General features: G+C 42.5%; 1 protein-coding gene across 4 annotated transcripts in view; it reads left to right on the forward strand.

Moving 5' to 3' along the window:
* The window catches only part of LOC139548567 (multiple epidermal growth factor-like domains protein 6), an 89,782-nt gene that overhangs the window by 42,414 nt on the left and 27,236 nt on the right, over window positions 1-20,132 (forward strand). For all 4 annotated transcript variants that reach the window (XM_071358301.1, XM_071358305.1, XM_071358304.1 and 1 more), the window contains exons 5-19: window positions 1,093-1,215; window positions 4,212-4,334; window positions 4,919-5,044; window positions 5,230-5,352; window positions 9,114-9,236; window positions 9,601-9,738; window positions 10,000-10,122; window positions 10,335-10,457; window positions 12,502-12,699; window positions 12,811-12,942; window positions 16,469-16,597; window positions 17,174-17,302; window positions 17,630-17,764; window positions 17,956-18,090; window positions 18,747-18,872. In XM_071358301.1, the coding sequence (XP_071214402.1) occupies window positions 1,093-1,215; window positions 4,212-4,334; window positions 4,919-5,044; window positions 5,230-5,352; window positions 9,114-9,236; window positions 9,601-9,738; window positions 10,000-10,122; window positions 10,335-10,457; window positions 12,502-12,699; window positions 12,811-12,942; window positions 16,469-16,597; window positions 17,174-17,302; window positions 17,630-17,764; window positions 17,956-18,090; window positions 18,747-18,872 (1,986 nt within the window). The remainder of the gene's footprint in view (window positions 1-1,092; window positions 1,216-4,211; window positions 4,335-4,918; window positions 5,045-5,229; window positions 5,353-9,113; window positions 9,237-9,600; window positions 9,739-9,999; window positions 10,123-10,334; window positions 10,458-12,501; window positions 12,700-12,810; window positions 12,943-16,468; window positions 16,598-17,173; window positions 17,303-17,629; window positions 17,765-17,955; window positions 18,091-18,746; window positions 18,873-20,132) is intronic.

Below are 20,132 nucleotides of genomic sequence, written 5' to 3' on the forward strand. Positions count from 1 at the left end.
CAGATGAACAACAGGACTGAGGTTAGAACATGGTTTAGTTTTCTCTCTAGAAACAGAGTCATCAAAGCACTACTGGGTCTGTCTTCAAGCTGGATCTGTCTTAAAGATGGCCCTTTGTTGGACAGCTGGGACGTCTACAAAGTGAGGGGAAGTGGACTCACTGAAAGTTTGGAGGACTTCACATCCTCAAAAGGTTCTACAGCTGCACCATCGAGAGCATCCTGACTGGTTACATCACTGCCTGTTATGGCAACTGCTCAGACTCCGATCGCAAGGCACTACAAAGGGTAGTGCGTACGGCCCAGTACATCACTGGGGCCAAGCTTCCTGCCATCCAGGACATCTATACCAGGCGGTGTCAGAGGAAGGCCATAAAAATTATCAAAGACTCAAGCCACCCTAGTCATAGACTGTTCTCTCTGCTACCGCACGGCAAGCAGTACCTAGGTTCAATAGACTTCTAAACAGCTTCTACCCCCAAGCCATAAGACTCCTGAACATGTAATAAAATTGCTACCCAGACTATTTGCATTGTCCCCCCCCCCTCTTTTACACTGCTGCTATTCTCTGTTTATTATCTATGCATAGCCACTTAAATAACTCTACCTACATGTACATATTACCTCAATTACCTCGACTAACCATTGCCCCCGCACATTGACTCTGTACCGCTACCCCCTGTATTTACATTTTACATTTAAGTCATTTAGCAGACGCTCTTATCCAGAGCGACTTACAAATTGGTGCATTCACCTTATGACATCCAGTATGTATATAGCATCGCTATTGTTATTTTACTGCTGCTCTTTAATTATTTGTTACTTTTATTTATTTTTATTGTATTTTTCTTAAAACTGCATTGTTGGTTAAGGGCTTGTAAGTAAGTATTTCACTGTAAGGTCTACACCTGTTATATTGAGATTCCCTTCATGCCTGAGGAAGAAACGTGTTACAAGACAGAGGGGAATGAATCAACCAAAGAAGGAGAAGCTCCAAAGCTCCACGGTTTACAATGGATTTGGGTTCAGTTTTGCTTACAGTGCAGTTTGTAGGCTATGAAAACTGAGGTTTTGGCTTTCCTTCTTTCCCCAGATGTCAACGAGTGCTCGACTGCTAACGGCGGCTGTGAGGGACATTGCTGCAACACCATTGGAAGCTTCTACTGCAAGTGCCCCGAGGGCAGTCGACTGGGCCCGGACGGAAAGGCCTGTCAGGGTGAGAAAGAGGGCAAGCTGGGTCTCCTGTGTGTGTGTGTGTGTGTGTGTGTGTGTGTGTGTGTGTGTGTGTGTGTGTGTGTGTGTGTGTGTGTGTGTGTGTGTGTGTGTGTGTGTGTGTGTGTGTGTGTGTGTGTGTGTGTGTGTGTGTGTGTGATGGACCGGGGGGGGGGGGGGGGGTAGAGAGGGACCTAACCTTATGCTCCTTGAGGATCAGGCATAGGTTATCCACCAGTGTCCTCTTGCCGGATCTTCAGACAGAGACACAGGAAGAGACAGAGACAAAAATAGCTTAGCAGACCACACACATATAGGGAACACAATCAGTACAGGCATGGAGATCTGGTCAACTCGTAAAATCAAAACCCTGCCTGTTTGTTCTGACAGAAACATGCTGAGTTGGCTGAGTTAGCTGACAGTGCTAATGCCCAGTTGCTCTGAGGGGGTGCAGGTGTCAACAGGTGCCCCTAGCCTTTGACCCCTGACATGGGACGTTGTCACTTTCTAGTGAGGGTTTGAGCAATGGTGTAGGAGTCTGTAAGAGCCATGTTCCAGGGCTAGTGTGCTCTGTAACAACTTCGAAGGGCAAATAACAAACCCTTTTTGATTCTGGAGCAGAGCATGCCAGTGCTAAATGTTTCTGTCTGCGACCCTCCACATAGGATGGTGTTAATCTATGGAGAGTGGAGCGTGGGAGTTGAGAGGCGGGGGATGGGCAGACACCTCCCCAAACAGCTGTCAAGAGACCATTGAGACAGATGTGGGTGTCAGACAGATGTGGGTGTCAGTTCAAGACTGTCACACAATAACATTGAGACAAAATTCAACCCCCAACCCAACTCCCAGAGTCTCAGCCTCACGTCTGAATGAAAGATTTCCTTTGTGTCCTGCTGAAATCCTCTCACACGGCGAACCTTAAGTATATTACCCTCCAAACCTTCGCTGAGTCTATTACCATTCAGGTATTTAGAAACGCCCACTAAAGAAAGAAGCCTGTCTTTTGAAAAAAAGAACAGGGTTTAGAACGACAGTTTAGGATTTTCTTCCTGAATATGTCATCCACCACAGGGGACGCTGGGAGTTCCTTTATCCTCACTCAGCGAGGCAGCGGATTGGTCTAAAGGGAATGGCATTGTGGATTTTCAGTCCTTCAACCTGATCACATTAATCTATGTGCCAGTTATGAAAAGGCTCCTTATATGGCAGACAGCCCTCCTCTTTGACCCTCCTTAGCCTCTTCTAGTGGAAGTTACCTAATTAAAGTAGCATTTAGTTCATTATGAGGAGAAGTGCATTCCCACAAGCTGAGACTGCTTTGTTGAATAGGAATTGCCCTTAAACCCAGATCTGGGATCAGATTACCTTAGCCCCAATCATAAGATTAACCATTAGGGGGGTGAATATATGTCTGACTCTGTATCAGTGCTACTGTCATGACCAGTAGTAGCCTGCAGTGCAAAGCCCATATGGACTAGGGATTAGCAGGAACCAGGAAGTAGTTGAAACAGCTTGACTCTGATGTGTTCTCCAGATGGGTAGTAAATGTTGACTTTCCTTGGAGAAGCACTCAGCAATGTTGTCTCCTCATCATGCCTCTGCTCCCTGGAACATGGAACAACATGGAACTTGTGCCTAATGTACCACATGTGAAGGGTTCTGGAATGGTCCTAAACACTCAGGTCTGCTGCATAGCGGACAACCTGTGTTGAAAGAGTGTCAGTGGTGAATCGTCATTACTAGAGCCAGAGAATATCCTGACCACATGACCTGACCAGGAAGAACTCTGGACTCCAATTATAGAGGTATAAGTAGGGCCCATGAGTTTTTTCTAATCAGGTCACGTGGTCAGAACATACTCCTAGTCATTACAGTTAACAGCAAAGCGCTGTACGAGAACTTCCACTGATGAAGAGAATGTGTGTCCAATTGGTGATTTCATATTAATGGTTGATTTAATTGTATCAAAATGGTGTGTTCGTCTATAAAGGGGTCATAAACATTGTGTTCTTAAAACAGTCTCTCGTGAAGTCATCACTTCCATCACCACGCCAACCTTCTTATTGCGTCAGGGACCAACTATGCTTCACAGAGCTTGATGTCAAACAAAAGAGAGCTTCAGTGGTGAAATCTTTTTACCGCATTCCTACGTTTGACACGCTCATGAGTCATGACAAGCATCCCTATAACTTGGGCCTTAACGCTCTCCTCTGGAACACCCATGAAAACTCTGCACTCTGCATCCCAAATGGCATCCTATTCGCTATTTAGTGCACTACTTTTGACCAGGGCCCATAGGGCTCACATCAAAAGTAGTGCACTATAAAATAAATATTGTGCTATTCATGACACAGACACGGTAACACACATATGAGTCTCCTAATGAACGTGGTCTGTGTGGGTTCATGTCTGTTAGAGTGCTCAAGTCACAAATTGTATTTATTTATTTACCTTTATTTAACTAGGCAAGTCAGTTAAGAACAAATTCTTATTTTCAATGACGGCCTAGGAACAGTGGGTTAACTGCCTTGTTCAATGGCAAAACGACAGATTTGTACCTTGTCAGCTCGGGAATTCAAACTTGCAACCTTTCGGTTACTAGTCCAACGCTCTAACCACTAGGCTACGCTGCCGCCCCAATGTTGTCTAAAGGTTTGTGTAGTATTCCATCATTATAAAGCATTCCTTCAAACGCCATCAAAACACCTCATTGTTCATTAATGCCCATACAGGGAATTCATTGGCACAACCTTCTCCTATCAAAATGGATTTGTTCTGCAGAAAGTGTCTGAGAATATTGTCTGCAGACCTGGGTTCAAATAGTATATGAAATCATTTTGAATAGGTTTTTCTGCTTGCCTGACTCAAGGGAACCAATGGAATACTAGCAAAAGTGCAAACTCCGCCCATATGGCACTCAATGTAGGCTCAAGTGAATGCTCAATTTAAAATACTTTTTGAACCCAGGTTTAATTGTCTGTCCATCGGTATGCTCTGTAGATGTGAATGAGTGTGAGGAGCTGAATGGGGGCTGCCAGCAGACCTGTGTGAACACGGCAGGCTCCTACCACTGTGAGTGCAGCCAGGGCTTCCGCATGCACACTGACGGAAGGACCTGCATTGGTGAGTAATGACCATGTGAGACCAGATTTGATCCCGGTCGTTCGCACAACTCAAGATTAGGCATTGATTTAGGCATTGAGAGCTAATACTCCAATATTCAGGTCTCAGTCAAGGTTACTCATTACCTGCAACCATAATTATCCAATTTCCAGTCTTTAGAGCTTCCTGTAATCACACATTTCCATGATGGCGGTGTGAAAAGACGGTGCTGGTCCAACAGTGTTGTAGCCCACAATATGGTTCTTCCTTCTTTGAATTCATATTTTAGTGACCAATCTCTAGGAAGGGTTACACATTTACTGAGACTGGTCACTAAAATATGAATTCAAAGAAGGAAGAACCATATTGTGGATATGGTTCTTCCTTCTTTGAATTTATATTTTAGTGACCAGTCTCTAGGAAGGGTTACACATTTACTCACCAAATGGTAATCAAAGACTACATTAGCGAAAGTACAGATGTAGGATCTTAATTTGAGGTAGTTTGCTACAGCATGAAAATACGTTTTTCTCTACTCTGTCAGTCAGTCCTGTGTTGTTCAATTCTTGTGTCTGTTTGTCTGTCTGTCTGTCCCAACTATGAAGCTGTGAACTCCTGCTCGGTGAAGAATGGCGGCTGTGAACACAAGTGTGTGGACATGGACAACGACCACTACAAGTGCGAGTGTCGTAGGAACTACCAACTGAAGAGGGATGGGAAGCACTGCGAGTGTGAGTCCTGACTAGATTGGATATGGTGCTCTGACTTCCCTACAGCGTACAATAGCAGTCACTTTGTGTTAGAATGGAGAGCAAAGAGTTACATATAAAGAACAGGAGGAAGTTTTCAGTCATAGCGTGACCAGGATATGACTAAGTAAAACTGTCTGCCCCATGTCTGTCTGTCTGTCTATCAGTTAGGGACCCCTGTGTGGACAGGAGTGGAGGCTGTGTCCAGCTGTGTCATTTTGTGGATGGTCGAGCAGAGTGCAGCTGCAGACCTGGGTACTCGCTGGCCGGTGACCGCCAGGGCTGTGAGGGTAAGAGCCAGTGGTGTAAAGTACTTAAATAAAAATACTTGAAAGTACTACTGTCGTGGAAATTCTACACAGGTACACTCGAAGTCAATCATTGTTTATTATCAGCGCGCTGGAGAGGTTCAAACCAACTCAATGCACATGTCAGTCAGGAGCTCCACTGGGGCAGTCCCAGTGACCGACCAATACTGGGTCATGCATGTGACAGACCAATACCTCATGAGGCTTCTTCTCTCTAAGCTGAGACCTTGAAACTGAGATATCTTTCGTTCTCAAAACAAGGGTCTGGGCGTACTGCCAAATTGCAGATATTGATAGTGAGAATTCGATCGGTCACTTGCATGAACACAGAAGTTGGTTATTGGAAAAGCACCAATATAAAATGTTCCATCACATTCCATCCTCTTACCACTTGTGTGTTAAAGTAAAGGAAGTCAACACATAAAATCAGACACTTCATCATTTCAAACCCTTCATTCTGGGTTATACAATCTAATTAGTATGGTAATACTATCATCATAATAAAAGGTTACACTTCTATTAACGGGAGTGAATGTATAAAAAATACACACACATACACAGCATGTTAAATAACACAATTTAGAGCTAAGAAAAAAAACACACACGCTACAGCCCATTTGGCGATTTGGGATCCTCAACTTCCAAACAGGGATTCCAACCAAGTTTCAAGTGTCCTTCTGGTTGTGGGGAATTATTCTTAGTAACAGTGGCAATGTATTCCGTGAGATCAATCATATTAGAAGAGTAATCTGGGACAAAAGTACAACATTCATCGTCATTGATTGCACAAGTGCCGTCTTGACCTGCCTCTGTTTTGCAGAGCCAATTTATGCAATTCTTTTAGTGTTGCCAATTTTCTCTACATTTCTAGAGATCTCCTGAATTTGGTTTAGGGCACATGCATATTGACTTTCACAGGGAAGAGAGAGAGCACATGTTTTAACAGTTTCAGACCAACCTTGATAAGAATGAGATTGAGGTAAGGTTATCCCAAGCTACAATCTAGTGGCTCTCCTCACATTTTAGGGCCGTAGCTCTGTCTAGAAGCCTCACCTTTCCAAATCATAATTAGAACTTTTGATAAATTATCCAACCCAAATTCAGAATGACAGTCCTTAGTGCTTCACTTTGGTTCTATCACTGTAATTTAAGACCCTCAATTTAGCACACTGATACTGGCAGAATGTACATTTACATACAGTACATTCATCTTATATTTCTAGCTTTAACTATTATCATCACAGCCCCCAGTTGTGGTAATGACAGATTGATATCTCAATGCATTCTTAGTCTAAATTACTATACACTTCGCAATGTGCAGACCTCCAAAATCAACATGATACCCCAAAAAATCATTTTGGAGAAGCCTAAATCAATTTAGGTACGGTTGACTACCCCCCTCCGTCCCGGGACTCATTCTTCTGTCATTTGTTCATTTTTTATATTATGTTTCAGTTCGTCTTCCCAGTGGCATATGTTCAAAGTGTATGGCCCTTGATAATGTCTCACCTGAGTCGGCACTGTCCTTTACAGTCCATTATGTCTTTGTCCATTTTCCTACCAGTACACAAGCAGCATGAGAGAGGTTTGGACGGGATCTCTCTCCATGCTCACTCCACGTGGACTCATGTCACACTCTTGAGAGAAAAGACATGAGAGAAAAGGCAGTTGATAGCTTCGACTGGATGCTGTGTACAGGTTGCTGGTGTCATGACGTTGGCTTGATGGGGGAGGTTTATGACCCCCATGAATACCTTTTCCCTTTTCTCTCTCTCTACTCTACCGATGTGACTATTGAAAATCCCTTTGTTCAGAGAGTCTGGTGACATCAAAAGATGGGAAACGGAACCATATTTCGGTAATCCAACCAGTTGAAAATATGCGTTGGGACTTAATGAATATGATGTCAGTTCAGTTGGCGTCTGAGACATGATTACTGATGATAGGACGACATAAACTGTATCTTGGAAAATCTACACATTCTAGTTGTCAGATTCACAAGGAATTGTTGTGTAATTTAAATGTTTAAATATGAAACTATTTGTGAAAAGATTAAATGTAATTTTTAGCTTCTTAATGAGAGAACGGCTTGTCAGAAGAACACCACTCTGCTCACGCCCTTCTTTCACCACTATATAAACTTCCTGTTCCAAGGACGCGAGGACTTACCATCCCCACGTTGAAAAGACAAAGACCACCTACAGAACTAAGCCAACCTCAGCAAGAACCTAACGAAATTAGAATCAAATTTCAATGTAAAGGTGACGACCTAAACGCCGGAAGGATGAATTTCGACTATACCAGCCAGAATATAGCATGAGCTTAAAGTATGGCAACTTGGTATGAACTTTGAACTCTTATTCACTAAAGAAGTGATACTTGCTAGCCCTTGTGTTAGCGCAGCAACTGTAGACGTGGGCTAGGAGAGGAAAGACAGAGTATCTGTCTATCACACGATTATTGGTTTTTGCTCCGACATGCACTATCAACTGTGTAACCTAATATAGACAGGTGTGCCTTTCCAAATCATGTCCAATCAATTGAACTTACCACAGGTGGGCTCCAGTCAAGTTGTGGAAACATCTTAAGGATGATCAATGGAAACAGGATGCATCTGAGCTCAATTTCAAGTCTCATAGCAAAGGCTCAGAATACTAACGTAAATATTATAAATGTTATAAATTTGTTAACATTTCTAAAAACCTGTTTTTGCTTGGTCATTATGGGGTATTGTGTGTGTAGATTGATGAGAACATTTAGAATAAGGCTGTAACGTGAAAGGGTCTGAATACTTTCCGAAAGTATGTCTGGAAATGCACACACGCACACGCACACGCACACGCACACGCACACACACACACACACACACACACACACACACACACACACACACACACACAAACTGACGTTCTCATATTTCAATACGCTGTTACATGCAGACAACCTTCCCAGAAATGTCCTAGAGTGAAAGAGACTTTTCCGAACTTGTCTATAAATCTCCACCACCCTGAATCCTCTTAAGAAAGCAAGTCTAGCCCTCATTGGTCACTGAAAAACCATAGCCATCACCTCTATCCGTCTCATGAACTTTCTCACTTTTCCACATTCGTGTAAAGCAACACGTGAACATTGAGTATTAATGGTGGTTTAACTGACACTCCGTTAATGTAAACGTTTGTTATTCTCCAAAATCAGTGCGCCTGGACAAAACAAAGGTGTCATTCATCAGAGAGTTGCCATTGTCCCGGCCCATTAGAGCTGAGGCTTTATGACCCGACCCTCCAGCGCTGTATGAACCATGACTGGAGCTGTGCTGTCTGTGTGTGTGGGGCCTTAAGCTGATTAACTCTATGGCTGGAAGTTACTACTATAACATGGGGTGGCTAGAAGGCTATAGGGTTCAGGTAACTTCATTAAACACAACAGTCTGTGTGTGTGTGTGCGTGCGTGCGTGCCTTTGTGTGTGTGCGCATGTGTGTGTTTGCGGTACGCTTCATAATCACTAAGAGCAGCCCACCACCAGGCCTGTGCTTTAGCATTACTATGACGAAAGGTCACTGACCCACATGTCAAGTGGTACAAAAGGCAATTTCCTAACCAGAAGCACTTTTCCCCCTCGGAACATCATTCATAGCCTCATATGAATAAAAATGATTACTCCACGGATCCCTGTAATATAATCTCTACCTGTGCTATGTGACTGTGCCCTATTGACTTACAGTATATCATGCTATCTTTTGTAGACATAGATGAGTGCAGCTCAGGCCAGGCCATATGTGCCCATCGCTGTGTCAACACCCGGGGCTCCTTCAGCTGTGTGTGTAACCCTGGCTTTGAGCTGGGCGCTGACGGCAAACAGTGCTACCGTGAGTATACATAATCATTTACATTAGAGTCATTTAGCAGATGCTCTTCTTACCCAAAGCAACTTTACAATCAGTAAATTCAACTAAAGCAGGCAAAATCACAGTTGCGTAGCATCATAGTTGAGGCCAATTGTTTTTTTCTGAACAAGAAGAAGTCTGGTCCCTCATCGTAGGCTTATAACAAAGGTCAGGAGTAATTAGTCCTGGTCAGGTGACATGATAATAAAAAGCTCCCTGACCCTAATTGTAGTATGTTCTTGTGAAGCTAATGTGTGAGTGATGGCTAATGTTTTGGTTTATTGCAAACAGATACTGTTGTTGCGTTCCAGCCTTCACTTCACTGGTTGTATCCTCCTATTTGCAGGTATTGAGATGGAGATCGTGAACAGCTGTGAGAAGAACAACGGAGGATGCTCCCACCACTGTGAACACACCACCAACGGACCCCTCTGCTCCTGTAACCAAGGATACCAACTGGCTGAGGACAGGAAGACCTGTGTGGGTAGGTACTCTTGGTTAGGTCATCATTGTCGAAGCCCAGAGTTTTTCCTGGTCAGGTCAGAAGGTAAGGAAAAACTCCTGGTTATAGTCATTCTCTATCTCTACAATAAGTATAGAAGCAACAGATCAAACATGGGCCTTTTCTGAAACAGGTAGGGACTATGACTTCAAATGCTCTTTTTCAATTTCCGTTCCAAAATGTCTTTAAATATTTTCCGTTGCGTGCCCAAATGAACAATCATCTTTTGTTGCATCTCCCCAGACAGTGATGAGTGTGAGAGTGGGGAGGCGTGCTGCAGTCAGTTCTGTAAGAACAACCCAGGGGGCTATGAGTGCAGCTGCAAGGCTGGCTATAGGCTCCACGCAGACGGCTGTGGCTGCAATGGTAAGAGGACAATACGTTGACCATTATCCACTCATTATCTAGGTCCAAATTGACTCTGGATTGAGTTTACAGTATTTTATTAGACAGAGATGATTATGCATTGACAGTGTCTAAAAACTCATTGTGCTAGTTTTGATAATGTAAATATAATACACTTGTATAGTACCTTTTTCATTTTCAAAGTACTTCCTTTTGTTCTGTGGTCTTGTCAGACATTGATGAGTGCCTGGCAGAGAGCTCTGTCTGTGAACACTACTGTGTGAACACCCTGGGGACCTACGAGTGTTTCTGCAGACTGGGCTTCCGTCTGGACCACGACCAGAGAGCCTGCATCCGTGAGTACTATTTGATCATAATATTATACTGTACTATGCTATACTATACTATACTATACTATATACTTTAGTATTCTGTAATTTCACAGTGAATTTGTATACATTGTTTTTAAACGTGTAAATGTAACTCTGAGAGACATTTGTGAGGTTTTCTAACAGCAGACTATAGTAATGATGCAATCACTTTAAGTATTCAGATGAATGTAATATAAATGATAGTATAGTATAATACAGTATAGTTAGATGTAATGTAAATGATAGTATAGTATAATACAGTATAATTAGATGTAATGTAAATGATAGTATAGTATAATACAGTATAGTATAGTTAGATGTAATGTGATGTAAATGATAGTATAGTATACTACAGTATAGTATAGTTAGATGTAATGTGATGTAAATGATAGTATAGTATACTACAGTATAGTATAGTTAGATGTAATGTAAATGATAGTATAGTATAATACAGTATAGTATAGTTAGATGTAATGTAAATGATAGTATAGTATAATACAGTATAGTATAGTTAGATGTAATGTAAATGATAGTATAGTATAATACAGTATAGTATAGTTAGATGTAATGTAAATGATAGTATAATATGATACAGTATAGTATAGTTAGATGCAATGTAAATGATAGTATAGTACAGTATAATACAGTATAGTATAGTTAGATGTAATGTAAATGATAGTATAATATGATACAGTATAGTATAGTTAGATGTAATGTAAATGATAGTATAGTATAATACAGTATAGTTAGATGTAATGTAAATTATAGTATAGTATAATACAGTATAGTATAGTTAGCTGTAATGTAAATGATAGTATAGTATAGTATAATACAGTATAGTATAGTTAGATGTAATGTAACTGATAGTATAGTATAATACAGTATAGTATCGTTAGATGTAATGTAAATTATAGTATAGTATAATACAGTATAGTATAGTTAGATGTAATGTAAATTATAGTATAGTATAATACAGTATAGTATAGTTAGATGTAATGTAAATGATAGTATAGTATAGTATAATACAGTATAGTATAGTTAGACGTAATGTAAATGATAGTATAGTATAATACAGTATAGTATAGTTAGATGTAATGTAAATGATAGTATAATATGATACAGTATAGTATAGTTAGATGCAATATAAATGATAGTATAGTATAGTATAATACAGTATAGTATAGTTAGATGTAATGTAAATTATAGTATAGTATAATACAGTATAGTATAGTTAGATGTAATGTAAATGATAGTATAGTATAATACAGTTAGATGTAATGTAAATGATAGTATAGTATAGTATAATACAGTATAGTATAGTTAGATGTAATGTAAATGATAGTATAGTATAATACAGTATAGTATAGTTAGATGTAATGTAAATGATAGTATAATATGATACAGTATAGTATAGTTAGATGCAATGTAAATGATAGTATAGTACAGTATAATACAGTATAGTATAGTTAGATGTAATTTAAATTATAGTATAGTATGATACAGTATAGTATAGTTAGATGTAATGTAAATGATAGTATAGTATAGTATAATACAGTATAGTATAGTTGGATGTAATGTAAATGATAGTATAGTATAATACAGTATAGTATAGTTAGATGTAATGTAAATGATAGTATAGTATAATACAGTTAGATGTAATGTAAATGATAGTATAGTATAGTATAATACAGTATAGTATAGTTAGATGTAATGTAAATGATAGTATAGTATAATACAGTATAGTATAGTTAGATGTAATGTAAATGATAGTATAATATGATACAGTATAGTATAGTATAGTTAGATGCAATGTAAATGATAGTATAGTACAGTATAATACAGTATAGTATAGTTAGATGTAATTTAAATTATAGTATAGTATGATACAGTATAGTATAGTTAGATGTAATGTAAATGATAGTATAGTATAGTATAATACAGTATAGTATAGTTAGATGTAATGTAAATGTGATTCATGTGAATGTGTTCTGAGTGTCTCCTCTCCACCTGTCTACCTGTCCCAATGCAGCGCTGTACGACAGTGACCTGGATGACGATGAAGAGGAGGATGATGCAGAGGAGGATCTGGAAGTGCACAGGTTGCCAGATCTGCTGTTCCGACGGCCCCCTCGGCTCTTGCAGTACTCTGCAGCCCTGCACTCACCCTATGGTGAAGACCAGGAGGAAGAGGCACAGAGAGGGGAACTCACCCTGGTCAGCCACATAGGTAGCAAATCAGTGCTTACATACATGTCTGGTTGATGCTCAATGTGACATGTGGCAAAAACTGTAAATCATGCCATGGTTATACAGGACTATGTGCATGTGTGTGTGTCAGTGTGTCTAGATGATTCCTTTGGGGATGACTGTAGTGTGAGCTGTGCTGACTGTGAGAACGGAGCAGTGTGTGGTGTGGACAGAGAACACTGTGAATGTACACCTGGATGGACTGGCGTCATCTGCAACGAGAGTAAGTCACTCTCCTCTTCTCTCCCCAGCTTCTCTTATTACCACTGTAACCCTTGGAAGTCATCTATCACTTGAGAGAGTTTCAGTGTTATTCAGTGTCTATTATTGAGCAGGCAGTTCTTTGATTGGTTAGTCCTCGGGGTTAGGTATTTGAACCCAGATCTGGCCTGGAGATAGGCCAAGTCCACAACAGACGGAATACATCTCCCAGGCCAGGGTTGTTAGAAAGAGGCCAGAAGTCATTGTTTCACAACCAAGCATGATTATTGAGTGTCTTTGGGCTGGACCTGAACCAGGGATATCATTCTGAGTGGAGTAGCCACGTGGGAATAAATCCATTACCATCAGTCATGTTTATACATTTAAACGTCCTCCTTTGGACCATTGTTCAAATTCACACCAAGAAGAGTTCCGTTATGATGAAATCATTTTACCTGACCAGTGGGGAAGATTGAAAACGTAGCAGAGAATGGCCATTTTAGTAATCTTATTAGGTTTTCATTGTTAGCTTGGAAAGAAGACAACTACAATGTTTCCATCCTTAATGTTAGTATACACCGAGCATACAAAATATTAAGAACACCTTCCTACTATTGCGTTGCAGCCCCCCACCCCTTTTGCCCTCAGAACAGCCTCCATTCGTCGGGGCATGGACTCTCCAAGGTGTCAAAAGTGTTCCACAGGGATGCTGGCTCATGTTGACTCCAATGCTTCCCACAGTTGTGTCAAGTTGACTGGATGTTCTTTGGGTGGTGGACCATTCTTGATACGCACAGGAAACTGTTGAGCGTGAAAAACCCAGCAGCATTGCAGTTCTTGACACAAACCAGTACAGCTGGCACCTACTACCATACACCGTTCAAAGGCACTTAAATATTTTGTCTTGCCCATTCACCCTCTGAATGGCACACATACCCAATCCATGTCTGAATTGTCTCAAGGCTTAAAATATTTCTTTAACCTGTCTCCTTCCCTTCATCTACACTGATTGAAGTGGATTTAATGTAACAAGTGACATCAATAAGGGATCATAGTTTTCACCTGGATTTACCTGGTCAGTCTGCGGGAGGCAGCTAGCAGTTAAGAGCGTTGGGCAAGTAACCAAAAGGTTGCTGGTTCGAATTCCCGAGCCGGCAAGGTGGAAAAATCTGCAGTTCTGTCCTTGAGCAAGGCAGTTAACCCCCAACAACAACTGCTCCATGGACGCCGATGACGTCGATTATGGAAGCCGCTCGCACCTCTCTGATTCAGAGGGGTGGGTTAAATCAAGAAGACACATTTTGGTTTAATGCATTCAGTTGTGCAACCGACTAGGTATCCTCTTCCCTGTGTCATGGAAAGAGCAGGTGTTCCTAACCTACACTCGGAAAGTATTCAGACCTATTCACTTTTTCTACATTTTGTTACGATACAGCCTTATTCTAAAATTGTTTAAATAAAAAATGTTTTAAGCAATATACACACAATACCCCATAATGACAAAGTGAAAACAGGTTTTTAGATTTTTTTGCAAATGTATTAAAAATAAAATGCTGAAATGCTTTTATTTACATAGATATTCAGATGCTTTGCTATGAGACTCTAAATTGAGCTCAGGGGCACACTGTTTCCTTTGATCATCCTTGAGATGTTTCTACAACTTGATTGGAGTCCACCTGTGGTAAATTCAATTGATTGGACATGATTTGGAAAGGCACACACCTATCTATAGAAGGTTCCACAGTTGACAGTGCATGTCAGAGCAAAAACCAAGCCATGGGGTCGAAGGAATTGTCCGTACAGCTCCGAGACAGGATTGTGTCAGGGCACAGATCTGGGGAAGGGTACCAAAACATTTCTGCAGCATTGAAGGTCCCCAATAACACAGTGGCCTCCATCATTCTTAAATGGAAGAAGTTTGGAACCACCAAGACTCTTCCTAGAGCTGGCCGCCCGGGCAAACTGAGCTATAGGGAGAGAAGGGCCTTGGTCAGGGAGGTGACCAAGAACCCGATGGTCACTCTGACAGAGCTCCAAAGTTCCTCTTGGGAGATGGGAGAACCTTCCAGAAGGACAACCATCTCTGCAGCACTCCACCAATCAAGCCTTTATGGTAGAGTGGCCAGACGGAAGCCACTCCTCAGTAAAAGGCACATGACCGCCCGCTTGGAGTTTGCCAAAAGGTGCTTAAAGACTCTGAGACCATGAGAAAGAATATTCTCTGGTCTGATGAAACCAAGATTGAACTCTTTGGCCTGAATGCTAAGCGTCATGTCTGGAGGAAACCATCCCTACGGTGAAGCATGGTGGTGGCAGCATCATGCTGTGGGGATGGTTTTCAGTGCAGGGACTGGGAGACTTGTCAGGATTGAGGCAAAGATGAACGGAGTAAAGTACAGAGATTCTTGATGAAAACCTGCTCCAGAGCGCTCAGGACCTCAGACTGGGGCGAAGGTTCACCTTCCAACAAGACAACGACCCTAAGCACACAGCCAAGACAATGCAGGAGTGGCGTCGGGACAAGTCTCTGAATGTCCCAGTCAGAGCCCGGACTTGAACCCGATCGAACATCTCTGGAGAGACCTGAAAATAGTTGTTCAGCAACGCTCCCCATCCAACCTGACAGAGCTTGAGAGGATCTGCAGAGAAGAATGGGAGAAACTCCCCAAATACAGGTGTGCCAAGCCTGTAGCATCATACTCAAGAAGACTCGAAGCCGTAATCACTGCCAAAGGTGCTTCAACAAAGAGTGCTTCAACAAAGGTGCTTCAACAAAGAGTGCTTCAACAAAGAGTGCTTCAACAAAGTACAGTGTAAAGGGTCTGAATACTTATGTAAATGTGATATTTCTGTTTTAAATTTTAAATTTATTAACAAACATTTCAAAAAATCTGTTTTTGCTTTATCATTATGGGGTATTGTGTGAAAAATTGAGAAGGAAAAAATACAATTGAATACATTTTAGAATAAGGCTGTAACCTAACAAAATGTGGAAAAAGTCAAGGGGTCTGAATACTTTCCGAAGACACTGTATATAGACATGCTATTGCATTTTGTATGACAACATTTGTTAGATATGGGAAGGCAGTGCTGTGTATGCCTGGATACAGTGTAACCGGAGATCAATAGAATTAAAGTAAAGATCTTTATACCAAAACGATTACAGAATGTGTTATGTACTGATTTTGCGCTTGCCTAGCTTGCCACATTGACCACGTGGCTAAAAACATTATTAATTGCTAACTAACACATTTTCCCTCAGAGATTCATAAAATAGTTGCACACAAGAAGTGTGACATGGCTTTGACTGAACCCATTTAAAAGGTCCAGCTGGGTTGTGTGTGGTAATTGCTACACAAGACGTGTTGGATTAATGTGGGAAACGCAAAAAGCTAAGACCCTCATGTTGAGAAGATAATAGAAAAGTAAAGAGTTAGAATGTCTCTCAATCTCAATCTCTCTCGCTCTCTCAATATCAATCTCTCTCTCTCTCAAAACTCTCTCTTGCTCTCGCTCCCCCCCACCCTCCCTCTCTCTCTCCCTCCCAGCTTGTCCAGTGGGGACCTATGGACAGGCCTGTAACAGCCTATGTCGTTGCCAGAACGGGGGCTCCTGTGAACCAGTAACCGGGAGGTGTGTTTGCCCACCGGGGGTGCAGGGCCAGCTCTGTGAGGACGGTAGGGACTGATACACACACACACACACACACACACACACACACACACACACACACACACACACACACACACACACACACACACACACACACACACACACACACACACACACACACACACACACACACACACACACACACACACACACACACACACACACACACACACACTCCCCAGCACTCAGCCGACTGCTCCCCACAGGGGTCCAAACACAGCACATTTTCTTCCTTGTTACTGGCACTTCAGTAGCCCACCACTCCTCTCCCCTTCTCCCCACTGCATGCTTTTATGTCACTCCATGTCAAAGCTCCATCACGTCCAAGTCCAGACACAGACCAGTCACCTTGCCTTAAGTGGCTAATCCTATTTAGCTGACCCTGTTTCATCACCCATACGGTTAGGCACTGGCTCTGCCCTGTAGACATAGCCTGGTGCCAGATCCGTTTGTGCTGTCTCGTCAATGTGACAATGACCATAGGGTTTTGCAAGACAGCACAAACAGATTACATGCTGGAAGGGCAAAATCTGGTCTAACCACATGTGCAACTCTTCTGTGTCTTGTTGACATGTTGACAGGTTGCCCACAAGGATACTTTGGGAGACACTGTAGGCGGAAGTGTAACTGCCCCAACAACGGGCGCTGCCACCGTCTCTATGGAGCCTGTCTGTGTGCCCCTGGGCTGTACGGGCGCTTCTGCCACCTGCGTGAGTACCCATATCATCTACACTACAGTACCCAGCAGCCACCATGACTGACATCTTAATGTAGTACAGCAGTGTTCTTCAGCCGACATCTTGAAGCTTTTGCTCTAGCTTGATTCAACTAATAAACTGAACATCAACCACCTGTTCAGTTGAATCAGGTGTCTTAGTACTGGTCTGGAACAAAAGCCTGCACTGCCTAAGTGTGTCTCCTGGACCAGATTTTAGGAACACTGCAGTAGTGACAGATGAAGAAAATGATGTCAATTCCCTTTCCGTAGCTTGGTCCCTGATCCTAGAGTTGTAGTGAGAGTACCTTCTCTTCTCCAGCTTGTCCCAGGTGGACCCACGGTGTTGGCTGCTCTGAGGAGTGTGACTGTGTTCTGGAACATTCCCTGGGCTGCCATCCCAAGAACGGGACCTGTCTGTGCAAACCTGGCCACCACGGCTCTCAGTGTCAGCAAAGTAAGCTGTTCCGGCTCAAACAATACAGTACACTGATATAGAGGTTATTGAAAAATAAAACTTACATGGTTTCATGGTTGTCTGGATGATAGTGAAGCTCCTCTCCTGTGGGTATGTGTATGTTTGTGTGTGTGTGTGTGTGTGTGTGTGTGTGTGTGTGTGCGCGTGTGCGCGCGTGCGTTTCTTTCCAGAGTGTGATCCAGGGTTCTATGGTAGTGGCTGTTGGCAGCAGTGTGACTGTCCAGTTGGGGAGACCTGTGACCCTAGGAGTGGAGAGTGCACCCGGAGGTGTCCTGCAGGGCTCCATGGGAACCTGTGTCAGCTGGGTGAGCCAATCCCCCTGTGGAGGAGACTCCCCAACCACAATGCATGTACCTAGGGACAGGAGTGTTTCCTGGTCCGTTCCGTAACATCTCCTGACCTTACATTCTGAGAGAGTTCTTTTGTACTGTTCCCTCATGAATGTGGAAATATTAATGGGTGTGTGAGTGTGTGAGCGCCTGCGTGCTTGTGCGTACATGTGTGTGTGTATTAGTTTGCTCTATAGGTTTCAATTGTGTTCCTCTTCTGGCAGCTTGCTCTTCAGACCAGTGGACCGTTTCAGTGGCTTTCATCTCTCCTTTGCTCCAGAGATATTAAAGAACGTTCAGGAGCTCTGTTTAATTCATAACTCGGTCTCCCTACAGACTGGCCAAGATCACATGGAGGGGTTATTTTAGACCTAATGCATCGTCCAGACCTCCAGGAGGGTCCCTTTATTAAAGCAAACAAATCATCCATCTCTTTAGGGTTTTGTTTAGCTTTGAATTGACGTGAGGTTGTGAGAGGTGGCCATGCGACATCAGTCCACTTTGAGCTCACCTTGCTACTGTACACGATCCCAGTGAGGGAGATATACAGGAAATGAAAAAAGGTTTGTGTAACCCTTTCTCTCTGTCTCTCTCTCCCTCCATCATTCCGTCCTCTGTGTATCTGTCTGTAGCCTGCAGTGCTGGTCAGTTCGGGGAGAACTGCCTCCGGATGTGTGTGTGTGGAGGAGAACCCTGTGACCCCATGACAGGAGAGTGTATCTGCCCTGTTGGGAAGACAGGAAAGGCCTGTCAACAAGGTAGTTAGAATGCTTCACAACTCAGTATTTCATACCTGTATTACTGTTAAAATGTATTATTACTCATTATCATACTGTATTTATATTTCACTTAAATCTCATACCGTTTCTTCCATATTGTCCCTCACTGTTTTTCAAATCTGGGGTGAGGATCTATATTCAAACAGTACAATACAGTCGTGGCCAAAAGTTTTGAGAATGACACAAATATTAATTTCCACAAAGTTTGCTGCTTCAGTGTTGTTAGATATTTTTGTCAGATGTTACTATGGAATACTGAAGTATAATTACAAGCATTTCATAAGTGTCAAAGGCTTTTATTGACAATTACATGAAGTTGATGCAAAGAGTCAATATTTGCAGTGTCGACCCTTCTTTTTCAAGACCTCTGCAATCCGCCCTGGCATGCTGTCAACTAACTTCTGGGCCACATCCTGACTGATGGCAGCCATTCTTGCATAATCAATGCTTGGAGTTTGTCAGAATTTGTGTGTTTTTGTTTGTCCACCCGCCTCTTGAGGATTGACCACAAGTTCTCAATGGGATTAAGGTCTGGGGAGTTTCCTGGCCATGGACCCAAAATATCGATGTTTTGTTCCCCGAGCCACTTAGTTATCACTTTTGTCTTATGGCAAGGTGCTCCATCATGCTGGAAAAGGCATTGTTCATCACCAAACTGTTCCTGGATGGTTGGGAGAAGTTGCTCTCGGAGGATGTGTTGGTACCATTCTTTATTCATGGCTGTGTTCTTAGGCAAAATTGTGAGTGAGCCCACTCCCTTGGCTGTGAAGCAACCCCACACATGAATGGTCTCAGGATGCTTTACTGTTGGCATGACAAAAGACTGATGGTAGTGCTCACCTTGTCTTCTCCGGACAAGCTTTTTTCCGGATGCCCCAAACAATCGGTAAGGGGATGCATCAGAGAAAATGACTTTACCCCAGTCCTCAGCAGTCCAATCCCTGTACCTTTTGCAGAATATCAGTCTGTCCCTGATGTTTTTCCTGGAGAGAAGTGGCTTCTTTGCTGCCCTTCTTGACACCAGGCCATCCTCCAAAAGTCTTCGCCTCACTGTGCGTGCAGATGCACTCACACCTGCCTGCTGCCATTCCTGAGCAAGCTCTGTAGTGGTGGTGCCCGGATCCCGCAGCTGAATCAACTTTAGGAGACGGTCCTGGCACTTGCTGGACTTTCTTGGGCGCCCTGAAGCCTTCTTCACAACATTTGAACCGCTCTCCTTGAAGTTCTTGACGATCTGAT

Source organism: Salvelinus alpinus, chromosome 21 (assembly GCF_045679555.1).
Source record: "Salvelinus alpinus chromosome 21, SLU_Salpinus.1, whole genome shotgun sequence".
Classification (NCBI taxonomy): domain Eukaryota; kingdom Metazoa; phylum Chordata; class Actinopteri; order Salmoniformes; family Salmonidae; genus Salvelinus; species Salvelinus alpinus.